General features: G+C 42.8%; 1 protein-coding gene across 3 annotated transcripts in view; it reads right to left on the bottom strand.

The window, feature by feature from the left end:
- Positions 1–1,061: 1,061 nt before the first annotated feature.
- Positions 1,062–21,659, bottom strand: part of OTULIN (OTU deubiquitinase with linear linkage specificity) — a 94,572-nt gene continuing 73,974 nt past the window's right edge. For all 3 annotated transcript variants that reach the window (XM_077492028.1, XM_077492029.1, XM_077492027.1), the window contains 3 exons: positions 15,861–15,977; positions 4,047–4,313; positions 1,062–1,608 (listed from right to left, as the gene is read on the bottom strand). In XM_077492028.1, coding sequence (XP_077348154.1) covers positions 1,417–1,608; positions 4,047–4,313; positions 15,861–15,977 — 576 coding nt within the window. In that variant the 3' untranslated portion in view covers positions 1,062–1,416. The remainder of the gene's footprint in view (positions 1,609–4,046; positions 4,314–15,860; positions 15,978–21,659) is intronic.

The raw sequence follows: 21,659 nt of genomic DNA on the forward strand, positions 1-21,659 counted from the left end.
CTGATCGCCTTTTCTTCTATGGACTTTTATTATGGACCGATTCATTATGCCATGATGTTGTATTGATTTTATGCTTGGAATACACCCCTCTATCACCACTATATACTTTTATGCAATGTAGTTACAGCACATACTGGGACTTTTAGTCCCCCAGTAGTAACTGCTCCCAGTGTACACACACCTAGGAGGTATCCCTGTACCATTGGCAACACACAGGTGTGTATTGCCCCGTCATAGATGATGCAAGACCCCTCCAGCGCAGTGTTTGGACCCCTGCCCAACCTTCTGCCACCTGCTCCAGCCCTGTCCCTGCTCTATTCCCCATGTCAGGGACTCAGCTTCACTACTGACACCCAAGCGAAAGTGAGTGCTAGGCCCAGTGACCCCCACCTCAGCAAATGGCCACTCAACCAAATGGCAAGCCTCAGCGTCAGGCTTGGAACGTGAAATGTGGTGTCAGCCCAGGCTGACAAAAGCCCAGGTGTCAGGATGCAACATGGTGACTTGGCGCCTGGGATTTCATCGAGCCCTGTTGTAAAGTGTGGAATACATATCAGTATTAGAAAGGAAAACTCTCGGGTGAGAAGCCTCGAGGTTTCTCCTACTTGTATTCTGCTTCAAAGTAAATTCTCTATGAAAGATCAAGATTGAGAAAAAAAATATTATATTTTGATAACTGTAAATTGCAATACATCCTATATTAGTAGTCAGTAGATTAACTTTGTTTTGTTTTTTTAATCTTTCACATCACTTTTTTTTTTAGATTTCTCCCCTTAATGGCATGCAGACCAACCTGGAGTTGGGACAAACAATAGCACTGCCAGGGGAGCTTATAACACTTGTAAAATGATGACAATAATAATAATGATGGATTTATATACCGAATACTACCATTTCATATATTTCCCCACAAACGGTCAAAGAGTTATCAGAACATATAATTTAACAGTGATGGTCCTTTGAGGCCATGCCCAACAATTTGAACTTGAGACTGAATTACAACTAAAGCATGAAGTATAACCATGAAAACATATAGATAAGGCAACTGAAAAGAAGAGAACTTTCAAAAATCAAAAATGTTTTTACTTTGCAAAGGCATCTGTGGGAATCATCTCAGAAATATGGGTAATAAACCCAAAATTGCAATCAAATATGTACAGGATCCACTAGGTTCTTCTTAATTGCATGTGAATTTGTTTTTCAGAAATAACAAATGACCCTTTATAAAGCAGTTGGAAGTAATTAAGGATAACTTCCTTCACCCATAAACCCATTGTACAGTCTACTATTCCAAACTAGCACTGAGGTTCTTCCAAGGAGGGCCTCTGAAGGTTCCCAAATAAAAGACGACACATTTATGTAACAGCGCAATCTTAAAACAGCGGCAGTATCAATCATTTGTATACAATACAATATCTATAAACTTGTTTCTTCACACACTCTAACTGGAACATTATAATGTCGGTCATCTTCCGTTATGAGAGTTACCACAGGCCAATCTGGCTGGTCATCCGGATATTGTGTAATAAATTCATCTGTTCCATATTTATACAGTCTATATACCTTTATTGTGTGCTGTAATGCATAGCCAAGAAGAAACATTTCAACCTAAAAAAGAAGGAATAAAGACATCATAAATAAGCTAAAACAAACAAGCACACAAATGTAAAAACATTAAAAAAGGTAGCAAGAGGGAAGCTGTTCATGCAGAAATTGTTAGGGCAAGTATCACTGAGTCACAAGACCAATGTAATTACTTGCATCGTGGATTTTCCAGCTGCTGCACAAAAGCATTTCTAATACAATAGAAGATTTAATAGTACAGCAATTATGCATTTTCCTTTCTGTGAAACAACTTTAAAACCAATTACCCACATCCTAAGCAGAAGTGGGGAACACCCATCCGATCCAATTCCAGTGCAGGGGAAAAAAGAAGAAAAGGGTGCCTACACCTTTTCGCGTGGATGTAGTGCAATTTACGGTGCGATTTGAGCCCTGCAAAATGAATGGGCTCAAATTGCACTGCAAAGAGTCACATGACCGTAAACGCAATATTTTTTTTTCAGCAGCTGATTTAAACACTTAAAAGGAGCCTGAGCTTGTTTGGCTGGGCTTCTCTTATGGGTCACTGGAGCGCAAATCGTTTTGCACTCCAGTGACCAGTTTTCAGCAGAGAGCAATCTGAAGTCCGCTCTCTGCTGACGTCACTGGAATCAGTCCAGGCACAGCGTCACCCCAACAATAAAGTCTGGATCCAGGTGCCTGGACTGATACCAGTCTCAGTCTTTCAGCGAGCCACTGAGAGGCTGGAATGCCCGCTCCTCGTCACTTCACAGCTCAGCGATCCAATGGGTTGGGGGGGGGGGGGCAGTTGGCAGAGCGGAGAGATGTTGATTGACAGTCATCAGTTCTCTGCTCGGGGACCTGTGAGAACCGAGCCATTGGTGGTGTTCGATCGCTCGGTTTTCAGTGCAGAGGTGTCGGGGGACAGATGCAGCATCGGTCTGATGCTGTATTCACCAAGGTAAGTATGATGGGTAAAAACAAAAAAACAAAACCCCATACTTCTCTTTTAATGAGTATGCAGAGTTGTCTTTTAAACCCTACCTATGTTCCAGTTTAAGCTGGAGCCATGACCACTGCCTCCTGTTCCAAAAAGGTTATTTTCTATTTCTTTTTCTCTCTTGTCTATCTACCGCTGTGGCAGACAGGACTTACGATTCATTCGTTCACATATTCCTGTGAATTAATAATGTGGCTGTGCAGGCAGATCCCCACACAGCTGCAGCATTTTTAAATTTGACAGTGGAGGCAGGGAAGAAGAACCCATTTTAAGGGAGGGAGGCATTTGTACCATGTTACACCCTAAATACAGGGGACAAAGATGAGCCTTAGCCTTTCAGGGTGTCCATTATACTCTGTGCAGAAGAAATAATTGCGTAGGTCTCAAGGATGGGGATATAGACACCTGGAAAACTCCAAGCAGTGATCCTAGCCACTGTTCCACCATAATCTGACCTACGTCATGAATCCATTTTATTTTACTTGTCAGTGACAGTGTGTTGTAAGAACTAGCTAGCATAAAGTAGTTACATCAACAGTGAGCCACGAGTAAAATCAATTCCCTTTATGTAGCATAAGAGTAGTATGTTTTTGCTGATCAGCAATGGCATGACAGAGTTCAAGACATCTGAAAGTTATATTCTTGGAAAGAAAGCGCATATGTAGTTTTTGTAAGGAATGAAGAATAGTCGCATTATATAACAGAGAAGTGGGTAACCTCCACTTTTTTACATAGTTCAGAGCCTTCCAGATCAGTCGACTATTTATATTTGTTATCCCACACTGGTATATACTCATTAAAGCCATTGTACTTAAGAGTCATTTTCATGTTTTACATATCTTAGAATACAGATTAAGAGTGGAGTAGCATGTTTTTTTTAAATAACCGCTTCCAGGGTTGAAAGAGAATTTTTTAATGAAAATAAATAAATAGAGGAGATTGAACACAATGGCTGTGCACTCATGCCTACTTTATTCTTAACAAGCAGTAAATGAGCTTAAAGCGGTTTCTTACCCTGCAAGTTAATATCATAATGTGCTAGTAGCATCGCATACTAGCACATTATGTTAAAGTTAACTTAAAACAAAGCTCTTCTAGCGCTGAGATGTCTCTAGTAGGTTCACTTTAAGAGCCGGTTCACACAGGGGCAGCGCGACGGTCTCAGGCGACCTGCACGCAACTTCAGTGGCGGCTTGCAAAATGACTTCTGTATAGATGTCAATGCAAGTCGCCTGAAGTTGCCCCAAAAGTAGTACAGGAACCTTTTTCTAAGTCGAAGCGACTTGGGTCGCTCCTATTAGAATGGTTCTATAGTACAGAACAGGATGCGACTTGTCAGGTGGCTAAGTCGCCCGACAAGTTGCCCTTGTGTGAACTGGCTCTAAAGTCCTAATCCAGGAACTAAACCTCAAAATATTTAAACAACTAAGGGTGGCATATGTCATCTATTCAAGACACAAGTGCTATTCTTAATGGCACATACCTGTTCAAGCCCTCCAGAGTGTCCCACTTGATTCAAGTGATTCTTCATAAACTCGCAAGGATTATTAGATGTGTTCCTAGCAAATAGCAGCCAAGAGAACACAGGCACTTCCATGCCATTCTCATTGGCATTGTATAAGTCAACAGCAGTTCTCAGCATCAAAAACTTCACAGCCTCATAGAAACAGTACTCTTCTTCTGTTTGGAATATCTCATCACAAGCCTCTTGTTTTTTATCAGAAATCTTCATTTTACTCATTTCAGCCCACTGGAGATAAGGAGAGAGACAAGATTAGAACAAAACACCACTCAAACAATGCTATTACTCTCTCATTGTTAAAAAAAAATCTACTAGGAATTGACCGATTATCGGTGCGATCGATATTCTCTTTTTTTTTTAGAAGTATCAGTCAAAAAAACTGACCGATATCATCGACATTGCTTCAAGGGGATTTACCAGGGTGGCCCGAGCAACCAGCTGACATGTCCGTCGGCTGGTCGAATTCCTGAACAAAGCCGATGCTTGGTTCCGAGTCTCAGATCTAGTAATCCGGAAGCAATGTCATGGCATCACTTCCCGGATTACTGGCATCTTAAGGGTGCCAGTTTTAAAAAATAAAGTATTCAAAAAAGCTGATCTTGATGTTCTGAATACTTTGAATTATTAATTGTACCTCTCACACGAATATTACTGTCACAAGGGATGTTACCATTACAGTCATTAAAAATCCCCAAAAGTTTAAAATGACAGTGTGAAAAAAAAAAAAAAAAAAAAAAAAAGTTTTAAATGTACAAAATATCAGCAGAAAAGATCAGCGATCAGCGGGAGAAAAAAAATGATATTGGTTGATCCCTAAAATCTACTATAAAAATTATAGACCGATCATTTCTTGTCAGTGGGCAAATGTACAAAATCAGAAGGGGATCAAATACTTTTTTCTCTCACTGTATGTTATCCAGTGCTCGCTCAACAAAAGTGGTTATTGTTCACTTACGCTCACATGTACTGTGTGTATATAAACATTCTTTGTATATGGAACAGAAATGACAATAACAGATTGTTAGAACAAATAGAATAAAATTTGTCTATTGGCTAACTGTCCAGCTACACTCCAACGTTCCTGAAATTCTACCTTCAACACTTTGTGGCTTCATATTCACAAATCCATTTCTGATGAAGTTGCTAAGAAGATTAGTAGAGGAATGTATTTTTGTGGCAATATTAGCCCTGGTGTTCTCTTCACTGTAATGCAGGATTATGCTAAAATTAAATCAAAGATACTCAATACAGGATTATGCTAAAACTATATATAAGATACTCAATTCAATCTATGCTTGATGTACAGAAAACTGCAGTGTGTAATTTACAAAACACACCTTTTTACAGACTCTGTAACAGACATATACAGTGCCTTGCGAAAGTATTCGGCCCCCTTGAACTTTTCAACCTTTTGCCACATTTCAGGCTTCAAACATAAAGATATAAAATTTTTATTTTTTGTGAAGAATCACCAACAAGTGGGACACAATTGTGAAGTGGAACGAAATCTATTGAATTTTTGAAACTTTAATAAAAAAAATGAAAAGTGAGGCGTGCAAAATTATTCGGCCCCCTTGCGTTAATACTTTGTAGAGCCACCTTTTGCTGCGATTAGTGCTGCAAGTCGCTTGGGGTATGTCTCTATCAGTTTTGCACATCGAGAGACTGAAATTCTTGCCCATTCTTCCTTGCAAAACAGCTGGAGCTCAGTGAGGTTGGATGGAGAGAGTTTGTGAACAGCAGTTTTCAGCTCTTTCCACAGATTCTCGATTGGATTCAGGTCTGGACTTGGCCATTCTAACACCTGGATACGTTTATTTGTGAACCATTCCTTTGTAGATTTTGCTGTATGTTTGGGATCATTGTCTTGTTGGAAGATAAATCTCCGTCCCAGTTTCAGGTCTTTTGCAGACTCCAACAGGTTTTCATCCAGAATGGTCCTGTATTTGGCTGCATCCATCTTCCCCTCAATTTTAACCATCTTCCCTGTCCCTGCTGAAGAAAAGCAGGCCCAAACCATGATGCTGCCACCACCATGTTTGACAGTGGGGATGGTGTGTTGAGGGTGATGAGCTGTGTTGCTTTTACGCCAAACATATCGTTTTGCATTGTGGGCAAAAAGTTTGATTTTGGTTTCATCTGACCAGAGCACCTTCTTCCACATGTTTGGTGTGTCTCCCAGGTGGCTTGTGGCAAACTTTAGACGAGACTTTTTATGGATATCTTTGAGAAATGTCTTTCTTCTTGCCACTCTTCCATAAAGGCCAGATTTGTGCAATGTACGACTGATTGTTGTCCTATGGACAGACTCTCCCACCTCAGCTGTAGTTCTCTGCAGTTCATCCAGAGTGATCATGGGCCTCTTGGTTGCATCTCTGATCAGTCTTCTCCTTGTCCGAGCTGAAAGGAGGGACGGTCAGGTCTTGGTAGATTTGCAGTGGTCTGATACTCCTTCCATTTCAAAATGATCGCTTGCACAATGCTCCTTGGGATGTTTAAAGCTTGGGAAATCTTTTTGTATCCAAATACGACTTTAAACTTCTCCACAACAGTATTACGGACCTGCCTGGTGTGTTCCTTGGTCTTCATGATGCTCTCTGCGTTTTCAACAGAGCCCTGAGACTATCACAGAGCAGGTGCATTTATACAGAGACTTGATTACACACAGGTGGATTCTATTTATCACCATCAGTCATTTAGGACAACATTGGATTATTCAGAGATCCTCGCTGAACTTCTGGAGTGAGTTTGCTGCACTGAAAGTAAAGGGGCCGAATAATTTTGCACGCACCACTTTTCAGTTTTTTATTTGCTAAAAAAGTTTAAAATATCCAATAGATTTCGTTCCACTTCACAATTGTGTCCCACCTGTTGGTGATTCTTCACAAAAAATAAAAATTTTATATCTTTATGTTTGAAGCCTGAAATGTGGCAAAAGGTTGAAAAGTTCAAGGGGGCCGAATACTTTCGCAAGGCACTGTAAAAAGTCAGCTTGGAGTTCCAAGGCATATGGCCTTGTGCTACAGAACTAGAGGTCGACAGATATGGGGTTTTTCTCTGACCGATGCAGATATTTAGAGATCGCGATGGCCGATATATGATGCCGATTTTTTTGGGCCGATATGTTAGGCCAATTTTTTATTTTTTTTCCCCCTTCATCTCATAAAATCTAACAGTTAGACCCCTTTCACACTGGGGTGTTTTTCAGGCATTTGTGGGCTAAAAATAGCACCTGTAAAGTGCCTGAAAAACGGCTCCCTTGCAGTATCAGTGTAAAAGCCTAAGTGCTTTCACACTGAGGTAATGCACTGGCAGGACAGTAAAAAAAAAAAAAAAAAAAAAAAAAAAAAAAAGTCATGCAAGCAGCATCTTTGGAGCGGTGTATACCGCTCCTCCACCACTCCTGCCCATTGAAATGAATAGGCACTGCTGCCGAAGCGCCTAAAAGGCGATTCGGCAGCGGCGCTTCACAGGCGCATTTAGACCCTTCCTCAGCCGGGTTATAAGTGCCCCGCTAGCAGCTGAATAGCGCTGCCAAAATGACAGTAAAGCACCACTAAAACTAAAAATTTCTTACATTTAAACATTAAACAAAAACAAACCTCCAATCAGTTCACTTGTATGTATAATTTAGATAACAAAATGAAAAAAACACAACTATATCTTAAATATTAAATTACACAAACTTTGGATGAAAAAAATGGGATAACTTTACGGTTTTATTTTTATATTTTTAAATCATTAGTGTATTTTTTCCCAAAAAATTGCGTTTGAAAGACCGTGTGACAAAATATTGCAACAACTGCTATTTTATTCCCTAGGGTCTCTACTAAAAAAACAAAAAAATTATTATATTCTATTAACCGGTTCCCGACCAGCGCACGCCGATGTACGTCGGCAGAATGGCACGGGCAGGCATATTGGCGTACAGGTAGTCCAATCTTCAATGCCGCCCTGCCATCGCGAGCACGCCACCGGCGGCACGCTCGCATGCCGGTCGGGACCCCCGTGAGTCCGGTTGCGGGTCCCGTGGACTTGATCGCCGCGGGCATACCCGCGATCGTCTCACGGGACGGCTGAATGGAGAAATGCCGTTGTAAACAGCATTTCTGCATTCTGCCTAGCAACTAGTGATGCTGATCTCTGCTCCATGTGATTGGAGCAGAGATCAGTGTTCACTAAATGAAAGCCCAACCCCCCACAGTTAGTAACACACCCCTAGTAACACTTAACACCTACACTGCCACCCACTGGTTAACCCCTTCACTGCCAGTGTCATTTACAAAAGAAGCACTGCATTAATATAGCAGTGATTACTGTATAAATGACAATGGTCCCAAAAATGTCCTATGTGTCTGCCATAATGTCGCAGTCACAATAAAAAAAAAAAATCGCTGTTCGCCGCCATTACTAGTAAAAAAATAAAAAATTATTAATAAAAATGCCATAAAACTATCCCCATTTTGTAAAAGCAATAACTTTTGAACAAACCAATCAATAATCGCTTATTGCGATTTTTTTTTTACAAAAAACATGTAGAAGAATACGTATCGGCCTAACCTGAGGGAAAAAAAAATTTTATATATATTTTTGGGGGATATTTATTATAACAAAAAGTAAAAAATAATGTGTTTTTTTTCAAAATTGTCGCTCTATTTTTGTTTATAGCGCAAAAAATAAAAACCGCAGGGGTGATCAAATACCACCAAAAGAAAGTTCTATTTGTGGGAAAAAAAGGACGTCAATTTTGTTTGGGAGCCACGTCGCACGACCATGCAATTGTCAGTTAAAGCGACGCAGTGCCGAATCGCAAAAAGTGGTCTGGTCTTTGACAAGCAAAATGGTCCGGTCTGTAAGTGGTTTATAATTTATATATATATATATATATATATATATATATATATATATATACACACACACACACATTATATATATATATATATATATATATATATATATATATATATAATTTGGGGGTTCCAAGTGATTTTCTAGCAGAAAATGCAGGATTTTTACTTGTAAGCAACCCATGTCAGAAAAGATTTAGTCTTTAAATGGTTAAACTGAAAACTCTACACACTGAGTGGAGTTCATTCAAAAGTGTAAACATTGTATCTCTTTGCTCTTTTCTTGGCAGACAGCTCAGAGAGGAAAAAAGTTGCTTCACTGAAGATTTCAGGCAACATACATTGACTTCTATTACAGAAGTCATTGGCAAGTTGCGCTGAAGTTATAATTGGCCTTTTTTTATCAGCACAATCGGCCGATGCCGATTAATTAAAAAACGCCAAATATTGGCCCATATATTGGTCGACCTCTATATCATTTTTACCTTCAGACTGTTCTCTCCACTGTTGCCTGCTGAGCAGGCAGATGACAGGTCTGTGTCTGCTCTGCTTATGCATAGCCTATATGGACAAAATTGCTCTATGGGTGGTCAGATGTAAACCAGCCACCCTGTGATCCGATCCACCAGACGGATGGGGGACGGATTCACCACCCGTCTGTTTTTAGCAGACAGGCCTGAATCGGGTCACCCATGTAAAAGGGGTCTTAGAGGCAAATTATATCACACTGCTTGCTTCTGAGCTTTAGTCAGATAACAATAAATATAGGTATGTTCAAAAAACAAAAAAACAAAAACAAAAAAAACCACACATTTAACCACTTAACCCCCAGACCATTTGGCTGGCCAAAGACCAGATCACTTTTTGCGATTCGGCACTGTGTCGATTCAACTGACAATTGCGTGGTCATGCGACGCGGCTCCCAAATAAAATTGATGTCCCTTTTTCCCACCAATAGAGCTTTCTTTTGGTGGCATTTGACCACTTCTGCAGTTTTTATTAACAAAAAACTAGCGACAATTTTGCAAAAAACACATTCTTTTTTACTTTTTTGCCGTAATAAATATCCCCCAAAAATATATAAAAAATAATTTTTCCCTCAGTTTAGGCCGATACGTATTCTTCTACTTATTTTTGGTAAAAGAAATTTGCAATAAGCCTTTGATTGGTTTGCGCAAAAGTTATAGCATCTACAATAGAGGGGATGGCATTTTTATTAATATATATATTTTTTTATACTAGTAATGGTGGCGATCAGCGATTTTTATCGTGACTGCGACATGATGGCTGACAGATCGGACACATTTGGCACGGTTTTGGGACCATTCACATTTATACAGCGATCTGTTTAATTAAAAATGCACCGATTACTGTGTAAATGTGACCGGCAGTGAAGGGGTTAACCACTAGGTGGCGCTGTATGGGTTACGTGTGTCCTAGAGAGCGATTCTAACTGTGGGGTGGGGGGGGGGGGGGGGTAGGAGGGGCTGTGTGTGACACAACACTGATCACCGCTCCAGATTACAGGGAGCTGTGATCAGTGTCATTAGGCAGAACGGGGAAATACTTGTTTACATTAGCACTTCCCCGTCAGATGAGCGCGGGTATCCCCGCGGACATTGCTGCTTCCTGTATAAATCTTCTCTCCAATGACGTGGTCTCCTCTTTATAGCCCTGAACTTCCCAATAACCACTTGTGTCAATGCAAGGAGTGTTGTGACTGGAGGAGGACAGAAAAGGGTGGGAGGCTGTCAGGACTTTGCATTATGTTAATGTTGGAATTAAGGCAATAAACCCATGCAGTGCCAGAAATGCAGCACTGTGAAGATGACCCGCTATTACTGGAAAGAAGATTTTTACATTAAGGAACAGATAGCAGGACATGGAATACAATTCATTATAGGTAAATTATGTGACTGAACCTGTACCCCAAAAAACATTTTTTACTAAACATCAGTTTTAAAATATTTTTAAATTTACAGGGAATATAAAAAAAAAAGAAAAAAAAAAAAAAAGAATCACCCCCTCTAACCACTTCGCGCTCAGGCCAATTCTGACATTTCTCTCCTACATGTAAAATTCCTAATTTTTTTGCTAGAAAATTACATCGAACCCCCAAACATTATATATGACAAAGACCGTAGAGAATACTATGGCGGTCGTTGCAACTTTTTATCTCGCACGGTATTTGCGCAGCAATTTTTCGAACACGTTTTTTTCAGAACAAAAACTGTTTCATGCTTAAAAAAAAACAAACAAAAAAAAAAAAAACAGTAAAGTTAGCCCAATTTTTTTTGCATAATGTGAAAGAGGAGGATACGCCGAGTAGATAGATACCCAACATGTCACGCTTCAAAATTGCATGCGCTCGTGGAATGGCGCCAAACTTTGGTATTTAAAAATCCCCATAGGCGACGCTTTAAATTTTTTTTTACTGGTTACATGTTTTGGGTTACAGAGGAGGTCTAGAGAATTATTGCTCTCGCTCTAACGTTCGCGTGATTCCTCAAATGTGTGGTTTGAACACACCGTTTTCATATGTGGGCAGGACTTACGTATGCTACATAGTTACATAGTTAGTAAGGTTAAATAAAGACACAAGTCCATCCAGTTCAACCTGAGTGAGTGAGTGTCTACAATTATCCCTATCCCTGTACATTGCCCACTCACATCAGTCCCTACCCTCAAGGAGCCCACAATCCAAGGTCCCCATTCATATACTAGGGACAATTTTGGACAGAAGCCAATTAACCTACCTGCATGTCTTTGAAATTCGCTTCTGTGTACGAGCTCACGGGAACAGGGGCGCTTTACTTTTTTTTTTATTATTGTTAATTTTATTTTTATTTTTTTAGTTTGACACTTAAAAAAATAAAAATAAAAAATTGATGACTTTTATTCCTATTACAAGGAATGTAAACATCCCTTGTAATAGGAATATGGCACGATCAGACATATTTACAGTGAGATATGGGGTCAATAAGACCCCATCTCTCACCTCTAGGCTGGGAAGAATAAAAAAAAAAAAAAAAAAAAAGATCCTGGCTTCCTAGCCAGATCGGCGCCATTAATTTGAATACAGAGGCCGGGCGTGACGTCATAACATCGCGCCCGGCCTCCGAAAGATCATAGAGACTCTGGGGACGATCTGGTCCGCCGGAAATCTCTATGGTAACTTACGGGGGCCGGCGGATCCTGTGACCGACTCACCGATGGAAGCGGTGAGTCGGTACAAGCACTGGAGGGCGGCTGGAAGGGGGGGTGTCCCCTCCTGCCACCCTTAAGAATGATCAAGCGGCAGAACAGCCGCTATGATCATTCTTATGGTGCAGGGAATCGCTGGCTGAAAACACCGATATCTGAATGATGTCTGTGGCCTCAGGCATCATTCAGATATAACCACCGAAAGCCCATGACGTCAATAGACATAGTACGGGCGCCAAGTGGTTAAAATAATCAAATGTTGTTGCTTTGCAGCCTGAATTTAGGAAAAACACAGTTTTTGTTTTATCCAGCTATATTTAGTGCAACGTATAACATTCCAAGTGAAAGATATAACCCAAACATGCCAGAAAAGAAATAAGACAGAATTACTGAATTGGAAAAAGGAACATCCCCTTTTGTATTTTGCTGATCCGCCTTTGCTATAATCACAGCATTTAGTCTGTTGGGAGAAGTCTCTGCTAGCTTTGCACATATAGATTTTGCAATATTTGTCCACTCTTTGCAGAACTGCTCAAGTTCAGTTAAATTTGATGGTGACTGAAGTCTTCCAAGTCTATTCACATATTTTCAATGGGGTTTAAGTCTGGGCTCTAAGCCATGCAAGGAGATTCGCTTTTTTTCTCCTTCAACCACTCTGCATTCATGTTTGCTGTGTGCTTTGGATCATTGTCATGTTGGAAGGTAATCCTTCCCATTGACACCTTTCTGGCAGAGGGTAGCAGATTTTCCAAGACTTTGATGGTATTTTGCTCCATCCATTTTTCTTCTATCCTGACAAGTGCCCCAGTCGCTACTGCAGAGAAACACCCCCATAACAATATTACCATCTCCACGATTTACTGTAGGAATGGTGAGCTGTATTGGATTTCCACCAGATGTATTGTTCCATGTTGAGGCCAAATAATTAAAATATAGTCTCATCTGACCATAACACCTTTTTTCATGTGGCCTTGGAATCTTCAAGGTGCTTTTTGGCAAAGCTCAGTCATGACTGCATGTGGCCTTTCTTGAGGAGTGCCTTTTTTTCTTGCAACCCTCCCATACAAGCCACATTTGTGGAGAATTTGTGATGTTGTCATCACAAGCACACAATGACCACTCTTTTATTCCTGCAACTGCTTCAGAGTTGCTGAAGGCCTCTTAGTAGTCTCTCTGACCAGTTTCTTCCTGGCTTTTTCATCCAGTTTGGACCAACGTCCTGATCCAGGGAGGGTCTGCATTGTACCAAATACCTTCCACTTCTTAATAATAGACTTCACTGTGCTTCTAGGCATTGATAAAGCCTTTAAAATGTGTTTGTATCCATCTTGTGACTTGTTTATGTCCACAACTTTATCCCGGAGATTTTGACTGTGGCTTTCCACCCATAGTTGATGTTTGCTTCAGCTGCATTTCCGAGTACTGAAATGCTCCAGGAAAGCACTTTTTTTTTTTTTTTTTTTTGGAAAAAGTCTGGGGGCTGTACTGTAATCAGGCATTGATGATCAGTGCCCCGATTACATGTATATGTCTCCCCTGCGAAATGATGCCGCTGATCAGCTCTCCTCACCTCACACTCCATCAGTATGAGCTGAGGAGAGACAATAAACTGCACTTCCTTGTTTACATGTGACCGGCTGCGAATGTACATCGCCGATCATCACATGGGTAAAGAGCCACGTCATTGGCTCTTTACCGAGATCGGGTCTCGCAGTGTCCTAGGAACATGCAGCTCAAATGGCTGGGCACACGAGAGCGGCTGTTTTGGGGCGCCATCATATGATGTAATCCCAGAACAAGAGCGCATCCCGCCAGCCGTCATTTTAGTATACGGTGGGCGGGAAGTGGTTAAAGTAGCAAACTTGTAGTGCAGTGCCTGGGGGCCTCACAGACAGGATGAAAAAAGTCTATGTATTTAATTGAACAAAAATAATTTAGGGATCCTTTGTGGAGAGCGATAAAAAAAAAAAAAAAAAAAAAAAAAAAAAGATCCTGGCTTCCATATGGGGAGTTCAATTTTAATTAAATCAATACAGCCCAACAGAGACAATGGCAGAGTGCCCTATGCCTTTAGCCTAGCATTAACCTAAACTTTTGCAACCCAAGAGGTGCATCTCTTGTAGTAATAATATCTGTGGGGCATTGGATGTAACATATTTGAATATTAATGGGCATTTGAATTTAGAGTTAAGCTCCCAGACATTTCACAAGAGGACAGTAAAAGTCTTTAGATATGTACTAGTCATGGGCATCCGAGGAGCAGGAAAGTTGGGGCAACAGACTGAAGGACAGGGAAAGCGGGAACCTGAAGGGCAGCAAAATGGACCAATTTAACACATCTAAAAAAATAAATAAAAAAAAACCCATCAAAAAGAACAGTTGAAGAAAACAAAAATTCCTAAGGCCAACAGGCCTACCATACCAATGCACCTGCAGACCACAAAAACTAGGTCAAAGAGGCAGGAGGTTTAGTCCCTAAAACTTACTAAAGTCTAGTTATAATGTTATGGGTCACTCGCGCAAAAAAAAGGTAAAGACAATAAACCAAAACACTAAACCAAAAAGACAGTGTGTGGGTTGCTGCAGCTTAATGGTGTGTGCTACCCATGCATGTAATTCTTTAAAAAACAAACAAAAAAAAACAAAAAAAAAAACATTCACTGTGTAAAATTATGTTGCTAGCTGTGATTGGTCACATTTTACAGCCAGATCCAAGTAAAGCCCTTCTGTACCAGGCAATTAGCTGTGGCCAATCACAGCTAATCACAACAAAACACATACGGTCACCAGTCTGTGTCCCTGATCACCACAACACTAGTTATACAACATTACTGCATTGGTGACAATGTTAGATGTTGTTAGTTTATTTAGCAAAAATTAAATAAAAAAACCCAGTGGTGATTAAATACCACCAAAAGAAAGTTCTATTTGTGAAAAAAGGTCATACATTCAAAGTGTGACAGCTCTGAAAGATGAAAACTGGCCAAAAGAGGACGTTCCACTTGTTTGCACCCTCCACTGCCACATTTGCCACTTTTTCGGGGGAGGGTACCTGGTTTTAACAGGTACCCGCTCCTAGATCTGGATCAGATCGCCACAACGATCTGAGTCGGAAGTTTGGCTCCCCCTCCTTCTGCAGCCTTCTGGCAAACATCACAGGTCCCAGAAGACTACAGGACCATTCACAAGGCACAGCACAGCTCGACCATACGCAGCAGGAAGCAGTCTGAAGCCGCACTTCCCGTTTTCCTTACTTGACCTGCACCCAAAGACGATTAAACTATCGGTTTGGGTGAGGACACAGCTGGATCCCTGGACAGGTAGTTGTCCTTATATTAAAATACAGCAGAGACAGTGTTTTTGGGGGGAGCCTGGAACTGCTCTTTAACCTGGCCTTCAGTATTGTGCCAGGAGCTGCTAGCTGACTTGTAATACCCTCATAAAACGACAAAATATTTGCTACTTGCCTATGTGTTAAAATTTGTTTGCACTTCTTTTAGTTCATAGAAGAAAGCAAGGAAAAAAAGCTAACTGATGGTACCGGTTTAGAATGACTCTAGTGCTAAATAAATGGTGCATTATGTAACTACATATATTTTTGCTGTCAAATTAAGAATAACATGAGCATTATGAGAGGTTATAAACAAATGTTTGCCTAATTGAACTACGCATATTTTTTTATTTATGCAAGCAATTTTTAAGCACAAGGTTAGTCAACGTATACCTTTTTCTTAAGCAGTTCCAAGTATTCCTTTATCCGTAACCCAGGTGTTTTGCTTCCAGGACTCCAAAACCTCCACAAATTAATCCAATCATATGTTTTATTAAGTTTTTCAGGCAACTGAAGAAAAACACAGAAAAGCACTTTAAAATAGAAAGTCTAAACTCTGGAAATACAAATTGATATACATCAATGAATGTACTACCAATGCAATGTATGAGATTTTATATACATTTCCATGAAACAATCTACAAACAAAAAAAAATTCAGAACAAACACAAATTAAAGGCTGAGTAATCATGGACTAGGTTAGTAGGCAATTGGAACACCATTTAAGAGTATGTCAACTGCGTGCGCATGCTCGAGGCTCACAAGATGGCCGCGATCATCTAGAGCTCCGCTGCCTCGCTAAACAACGGGACCCCTAGCGCACAGCACGGCCCACCAAACGCTCCACAAGCGGCACTGATAGCTCCCAAACGAGCCTGGGCACACTACCGGATGACCGGTAAAACTTAATTTGGGACCGCTGTTCGCATTGCTGGGAGAGAGGGAGAAATCCAAGATGGCCACCGCAGCACAGCTCCTATCCCAGGAACACCGCTCCACATGCTTGGTGGTCTACAGGTCAGAGCCAGCCCATGCACCTTCCCATGCTACTCCAGGCAGCCTCAGGCCCCCCCCCCCCCCCAAGGACACCACTCCGTCCCCGGCCTCCACTGTATCCCTCCTGGAACGCACCATTCAGGACTTCTCCCCATCCCCCACAGGGCCTCACTCAGCTTCTCAAGCAGGCCTAGTCCCCCATAGAGACCCAGTATCCCACATGGATGCTCTATTTCACAAATTCTCTGAACTGCTGGAGAAGGGACTATCCCAAGCTGCCCTGAAAATCACCGGGGAACTAAAAGCTGACTTTATTAATCTGGGCTCACGGATCGAAACGATCGAACACAAATTGGAGGACACCATTGCCATAACCAACCAAAACTCCAGACACATTTATTCGGTGCAGGAGCAACTTGATCTGACCACGGCCCGCATAGATAACCTTGAAAATAGGTCGCGGGGATACAACATCAGAATCCGCGGGCTCTCGGAAACGGTAATGGATGTATCCGCGGTGGTCCATGACCTAATCACACAGCTAATCCCTGACATCTCAGCTCCAAAGGTGGAACTAGATGGGGTCCATAGAACCCTCGGTCCTCCTAGGAAAGATGGTACCCAACGTGATGTGATCTCCAAGCCCCACCATTTTTCTGTGAAGGAAGAAGTCATGAAGAGAGCCAGGTCCCTGCAGCATATCATGTGTCAGGGTCACCAGATACAGATTATTGCAGATCTCTCCCCATCTACAATACAAAGACAGAGAGCATTAAAACCTCTTTTGCTTGTGCTGATGCAGAGGGAAATAAAAATACAAGTGGGCCTTCCCCTTCGCTGTTCGATTCTCCGACAAAGGGAAAACCTACGCATTCTCAACCTTCCCTGAAGGGGAAAAACTTCTCATCCGGCTGAAACTTATCTCCCAAGAAGCTGACATGTATACCTCGAATTCTGGGCACAGCTCCAACAAAAGACCAACACCCAACAGCCCGCAATCCCCTATATGGACTTCTGGAAGAGCCAAGAAAGTCAAGGACAACGCACTTACCCGAGAATCACCCAGGCTCCACTTTCTGCCCTCCCACTTCGTGACTTATTGCCCGAGGTCCTGGAGAGGGCCAGAGGACTCCCCCCCCCCCCCCCCCCCACCATCGGGGGACCTGTCCTCCACCTGTTCTGGCCCCCATTGTCCCCTAGGACCTCTGCTATTCCCAACTGTACCAACCTCAGTTTATGATACCCCTAGATGCCTGGCTATTCCCCTTTCCCTCAAATGGACTGCCTCTGAACTCACTTCTCCCTCCTGCTCCCTCCTATTGAGCCTTGAAGAGCTCTCAGCAGCCACTGCAGAGGGATATGGAGCCAAGAAGTTACCCCATATCTGGGGACTCATTCTTTATTTTGAATGTTCTGTTTTTGTTTCATCTCTACGCTAATGTTTTGCTGTGCTTCACGTTTTACCTCCACATTCCTAGATTGGGATTTTTCCCGTCTGGGGGTCCCTGGTTCCGCGAGGGATCACTTGCGTACCTCCCCCACCCTCTGTCTCTCTCGGGCGCCTGAGGGTCGAGACATCTGACCATAAGGGTCAGATGATGTTATTGAACGCTCTTAGGGTTTCGGGGGGGGGGGGGTGTCTCCTGCCCCAAACTCCTCTTTCCTCTTCTAGAAGTCCTTTTCTTCCATTTCCTATACTCCCCTCTCTCCCCCCCACATGAAAAGATACTTCTGCAAATTATGTTTCTGATACGGTCATATTTTTTAGGTATGTACTGGATCTCCTATGTTGCACAATCCTCAACGAGATCACAACAGGCCATGGACCTCACTACTGCCGCCTGGATCCCCGCCGCTTATTGGGCAAGTGAGGCTGTATTCAGATGCTGGGCTCCCCCTCTGCTCCATGGCTGACCACCCAGACACTAGGCTCAAGGTAGCCTCACACAATATCCAGGGCCTTAATTCTCCCATCAAACGTAGAAAAGTTTTTGATACTATAAGTCCCTGAAACTGGACATGATCCTACTTCAGGAAACACACCTCCCTATCCGGTATAGTCCCAAGTTCCTTCACACCCACTTCCCCCAATTCTATCTCGCTTGTGTGGACCCAAAATCTAAAGGGGTAGCCATATTGGTAGCCAAAACATGTAAATTCAACAAAATTTTTGAAAGGGCAGACCCGGGAGGAAGATTCCTCCTAATCAAGGGCAAGGTGGGAGACCACCTGTATTCCCTGGTCTCCTACTATGCCCCGAACATGGGCCAAGCCACATTCTTTGAATCCCTGCTGCGTACCCTGGCCCACCATCTAGAAGGGACAGTTATCGTCGGAGGGGACTCCAATGTAGCCTTCGACCAGGGCCTTGACAAATCCTCAACCCTTCATTCTCGATTGACCCGGCCCTCTAAAGTAAGCCTGCGGGTCGCCAAATTAATTCACGCCTATGGCCTGTCTGACTCCTGGCAGGAATTAAACCCCTCGAAGAGGGACTTTACCCACTTCTCCACTCCTCACCAATTCTACGCGAGAATTGACCACATCCTTGTACCTACCTCGCTCCTGTTCCAGGTCGTCAAAGCTTCCATCAAAGACACGGTGGTCTCCGATCACTCCCTGGTAATTGTAACAATCATTGCGGGTTCTGGAGGGAGTCACTCCAGACATTGGAGATTAAACGAATCTCTATTATCCGAGCCAACAAGAATAGTAGAACTTGATAAAGCCCTACAAGAATATTTTTCCCTTAACACAACGACAGACATATCCCCCGAAACCCTTTGGGCGGCACACAAAGCCAGGGGCAAGCTCATTCAGATGGGCACCCAAATTAAACGCGAACGGCAATCAGATATTACCAAGCTGGAAAAGGAATACTCAAAACTCAGAGCCCTACACAAAAAAAGCCTCGCCGAGCCCCCACCGCCCTACTTGACAAGACTAGACCTCAATCTTGCCCTAACCACTAAAGCTGAAAAGTCTATTCGATGGTCCGGCCACAAATTCTATACGCAGGCAAACAAAATAGGCACACTTCTAGCCAACAGACTATCCCCTAGAACCAAGTTAAACACCCTCCCCAAAATCAGAACTGCGGGTCAGTCGCCCACATCCAATCCAAGTCCTGAACGCTTTTCAGGACTTCTATGCTTCCTTATACAGCAGCCCACCCCCTCCCAAAGCGAACCTCCTCCCACAATTCTTGGAGGGTCTTCCCATACCCTCTATATCTGATTCACACAAACAAATAATGGACTCCCCCATCAGGGTAGAAGAAGGCCTGGGAGTCATAAAGGACCTCAAGAAAGGCTCCGCTCCAGGCCCTGACGGACTATCGATACCTTACTACAAAGCTTTTGCTAATACTCCGGCCCCTCATTTAACCAATCTTGCCAATCACAAAGCCAATGGAAGCCCCCTGGATCCCCAACCTAAATACAGCATTCATTACGGTCATACCTTAACCTGATAAGAACTTGGAAGATGTAAGTAACTACAGACCTATCTCTCATTAACAATGACCTCAAAATTCTCACGAAAGTAATGGCCAATAGGTTGGCATCCTTCATTGGACAATATGTCCACAAGGATCAAGTTGGGTTTATCCCCGGCAGACAGGGACCAGATCAAATAAGGAGGGCGGTAGATATTGTCTCAATATTACAATCGAATTGGGAGGGGGGACCTAAACAATCGGGCTTCCTCCTATCCCTAGACATCCAGAAGGCCTTCGACTCGGTCTCCTGGCAGTACATCTTCCAGGTCTTTGAAAGGTGGGGATTCGGGGTTCGCTTTCTTGGTCTTCTACGAGCTTTATACTCCCATCCAAAGGCCCAAATTAGACTTCAGAGATACCACTCCACGCCCATACCCATCACTAGGGGTACCAGACAAGGGTGCCCCCTGTCACCCCTCATATTTGCAATAGCTATTGAAACATTAGCAATAGCCGTTCGTCACAATACTGACATCAGGGGAGTCCAGTGCGATGGCCAGACACACAAATGCGGGCTCTTTGCCGACGACATACTCTTATTTCTCACCTCCTCAAATCACCACCTTACCTAATTTATCTCGAGTCCTGGATGACTTTGCCAAAATTTCGGGGTTACGAGTCAATTATTCCAAATCCGTGGCTCTCAATATATCTCTCCCCACCCAACTGGCCTCCTCTCTTAAACACTCATTCCCATTCCAATGGAGCGATGCCTCCATCAAATACCTAGGACTGAGACGTTGTACAATCAAAAATATTCAAAACTCTACAGGCAATTAGAAGCTGATCTCAAGACATGGTCCAAACGCGAATTATCCTGGCTGGGCCGGATCAATTCCATCAAAATGACCCTTCTCCCTAAAATCTTATATTACTTTCGTGCACTCCCTATTCCTGTAAGGAAGGATCACCTACGAACATTGCAAAGCAAGATACTGAAATAAGGGGTACCGTATCCCACAAAACACACTTTTCCTTCATAGGCATAGGGGAGGGTTGGGCTTGCCCAACCTTCAAGCCCGCCTGGCCCAACTCTCCACGATCTACTCCAAATACGAAAAACCGGACTGGATGTCCATCGAATGTCAAGCTGTCCCCTTATTCACCTTAGATTATCTATTGTGGTGCTCCCCCCAAACCTAGGCCTCCCATCCTTTCACCTACCCTTTTCCATTCCTGCTCCCTGTGGGACACTCTTCGTGGGTTGCCGACATTGGTCTCTGCTGTGCGCCCCCTGGCTCGTATCTTTCGCAATCCCGCTTTCCCTCCTGGCCTAAACATTATCGCCTTCAAATGGTGGTTAGATAAGGGACTATACCGGATAGGACCCTACTTCCCCTCCAAGGGCCCGGTCCCCCTCTCCCATTGTATTGAAAACTTGGAGCTCCCTCATTTGGAAAGATTCCGCTTTCAGCAAATATCCAATTTTTTGCACTCGCAATGGAAGAACAAGCCCCTCCCACCCGCTTTTACTGAATATGAAACTTGGTGTGGTAGGGTTGGGGAGCAGAGGGGCGGCATATCGGTAATCTACTCGGCCCTCACTGGCCCAACGGGCAAAACTCCCTATATGACAGCTTGGGAGGCCGACCTCCAAATCACAAACAGTTTGGAGACCTGGCAGGCGGCTCTGACTAGATCCTTTCAGGGGATCCAAAACATATCACTTATGGAAGCTAGCATCAAATTGATAACCA

Source organism: Lithobates pipiens, unplaced genomic scaffold (genome assembly GCF_037356315.1).
Source record: "Lithobates pipiens isolate NorthernLeopardFrog02 unplaced genomic scaffold, aLitPip1_a1.2 Scaffold_19, whole genome shotgun sequence".
NCBI classification, from domain to species: domain Eukaryota; kingdom Metazoa; phylum Chordata; class Amphibia; order Anura; family Ranidae; genus Lithobates; species Lithobates pipiens.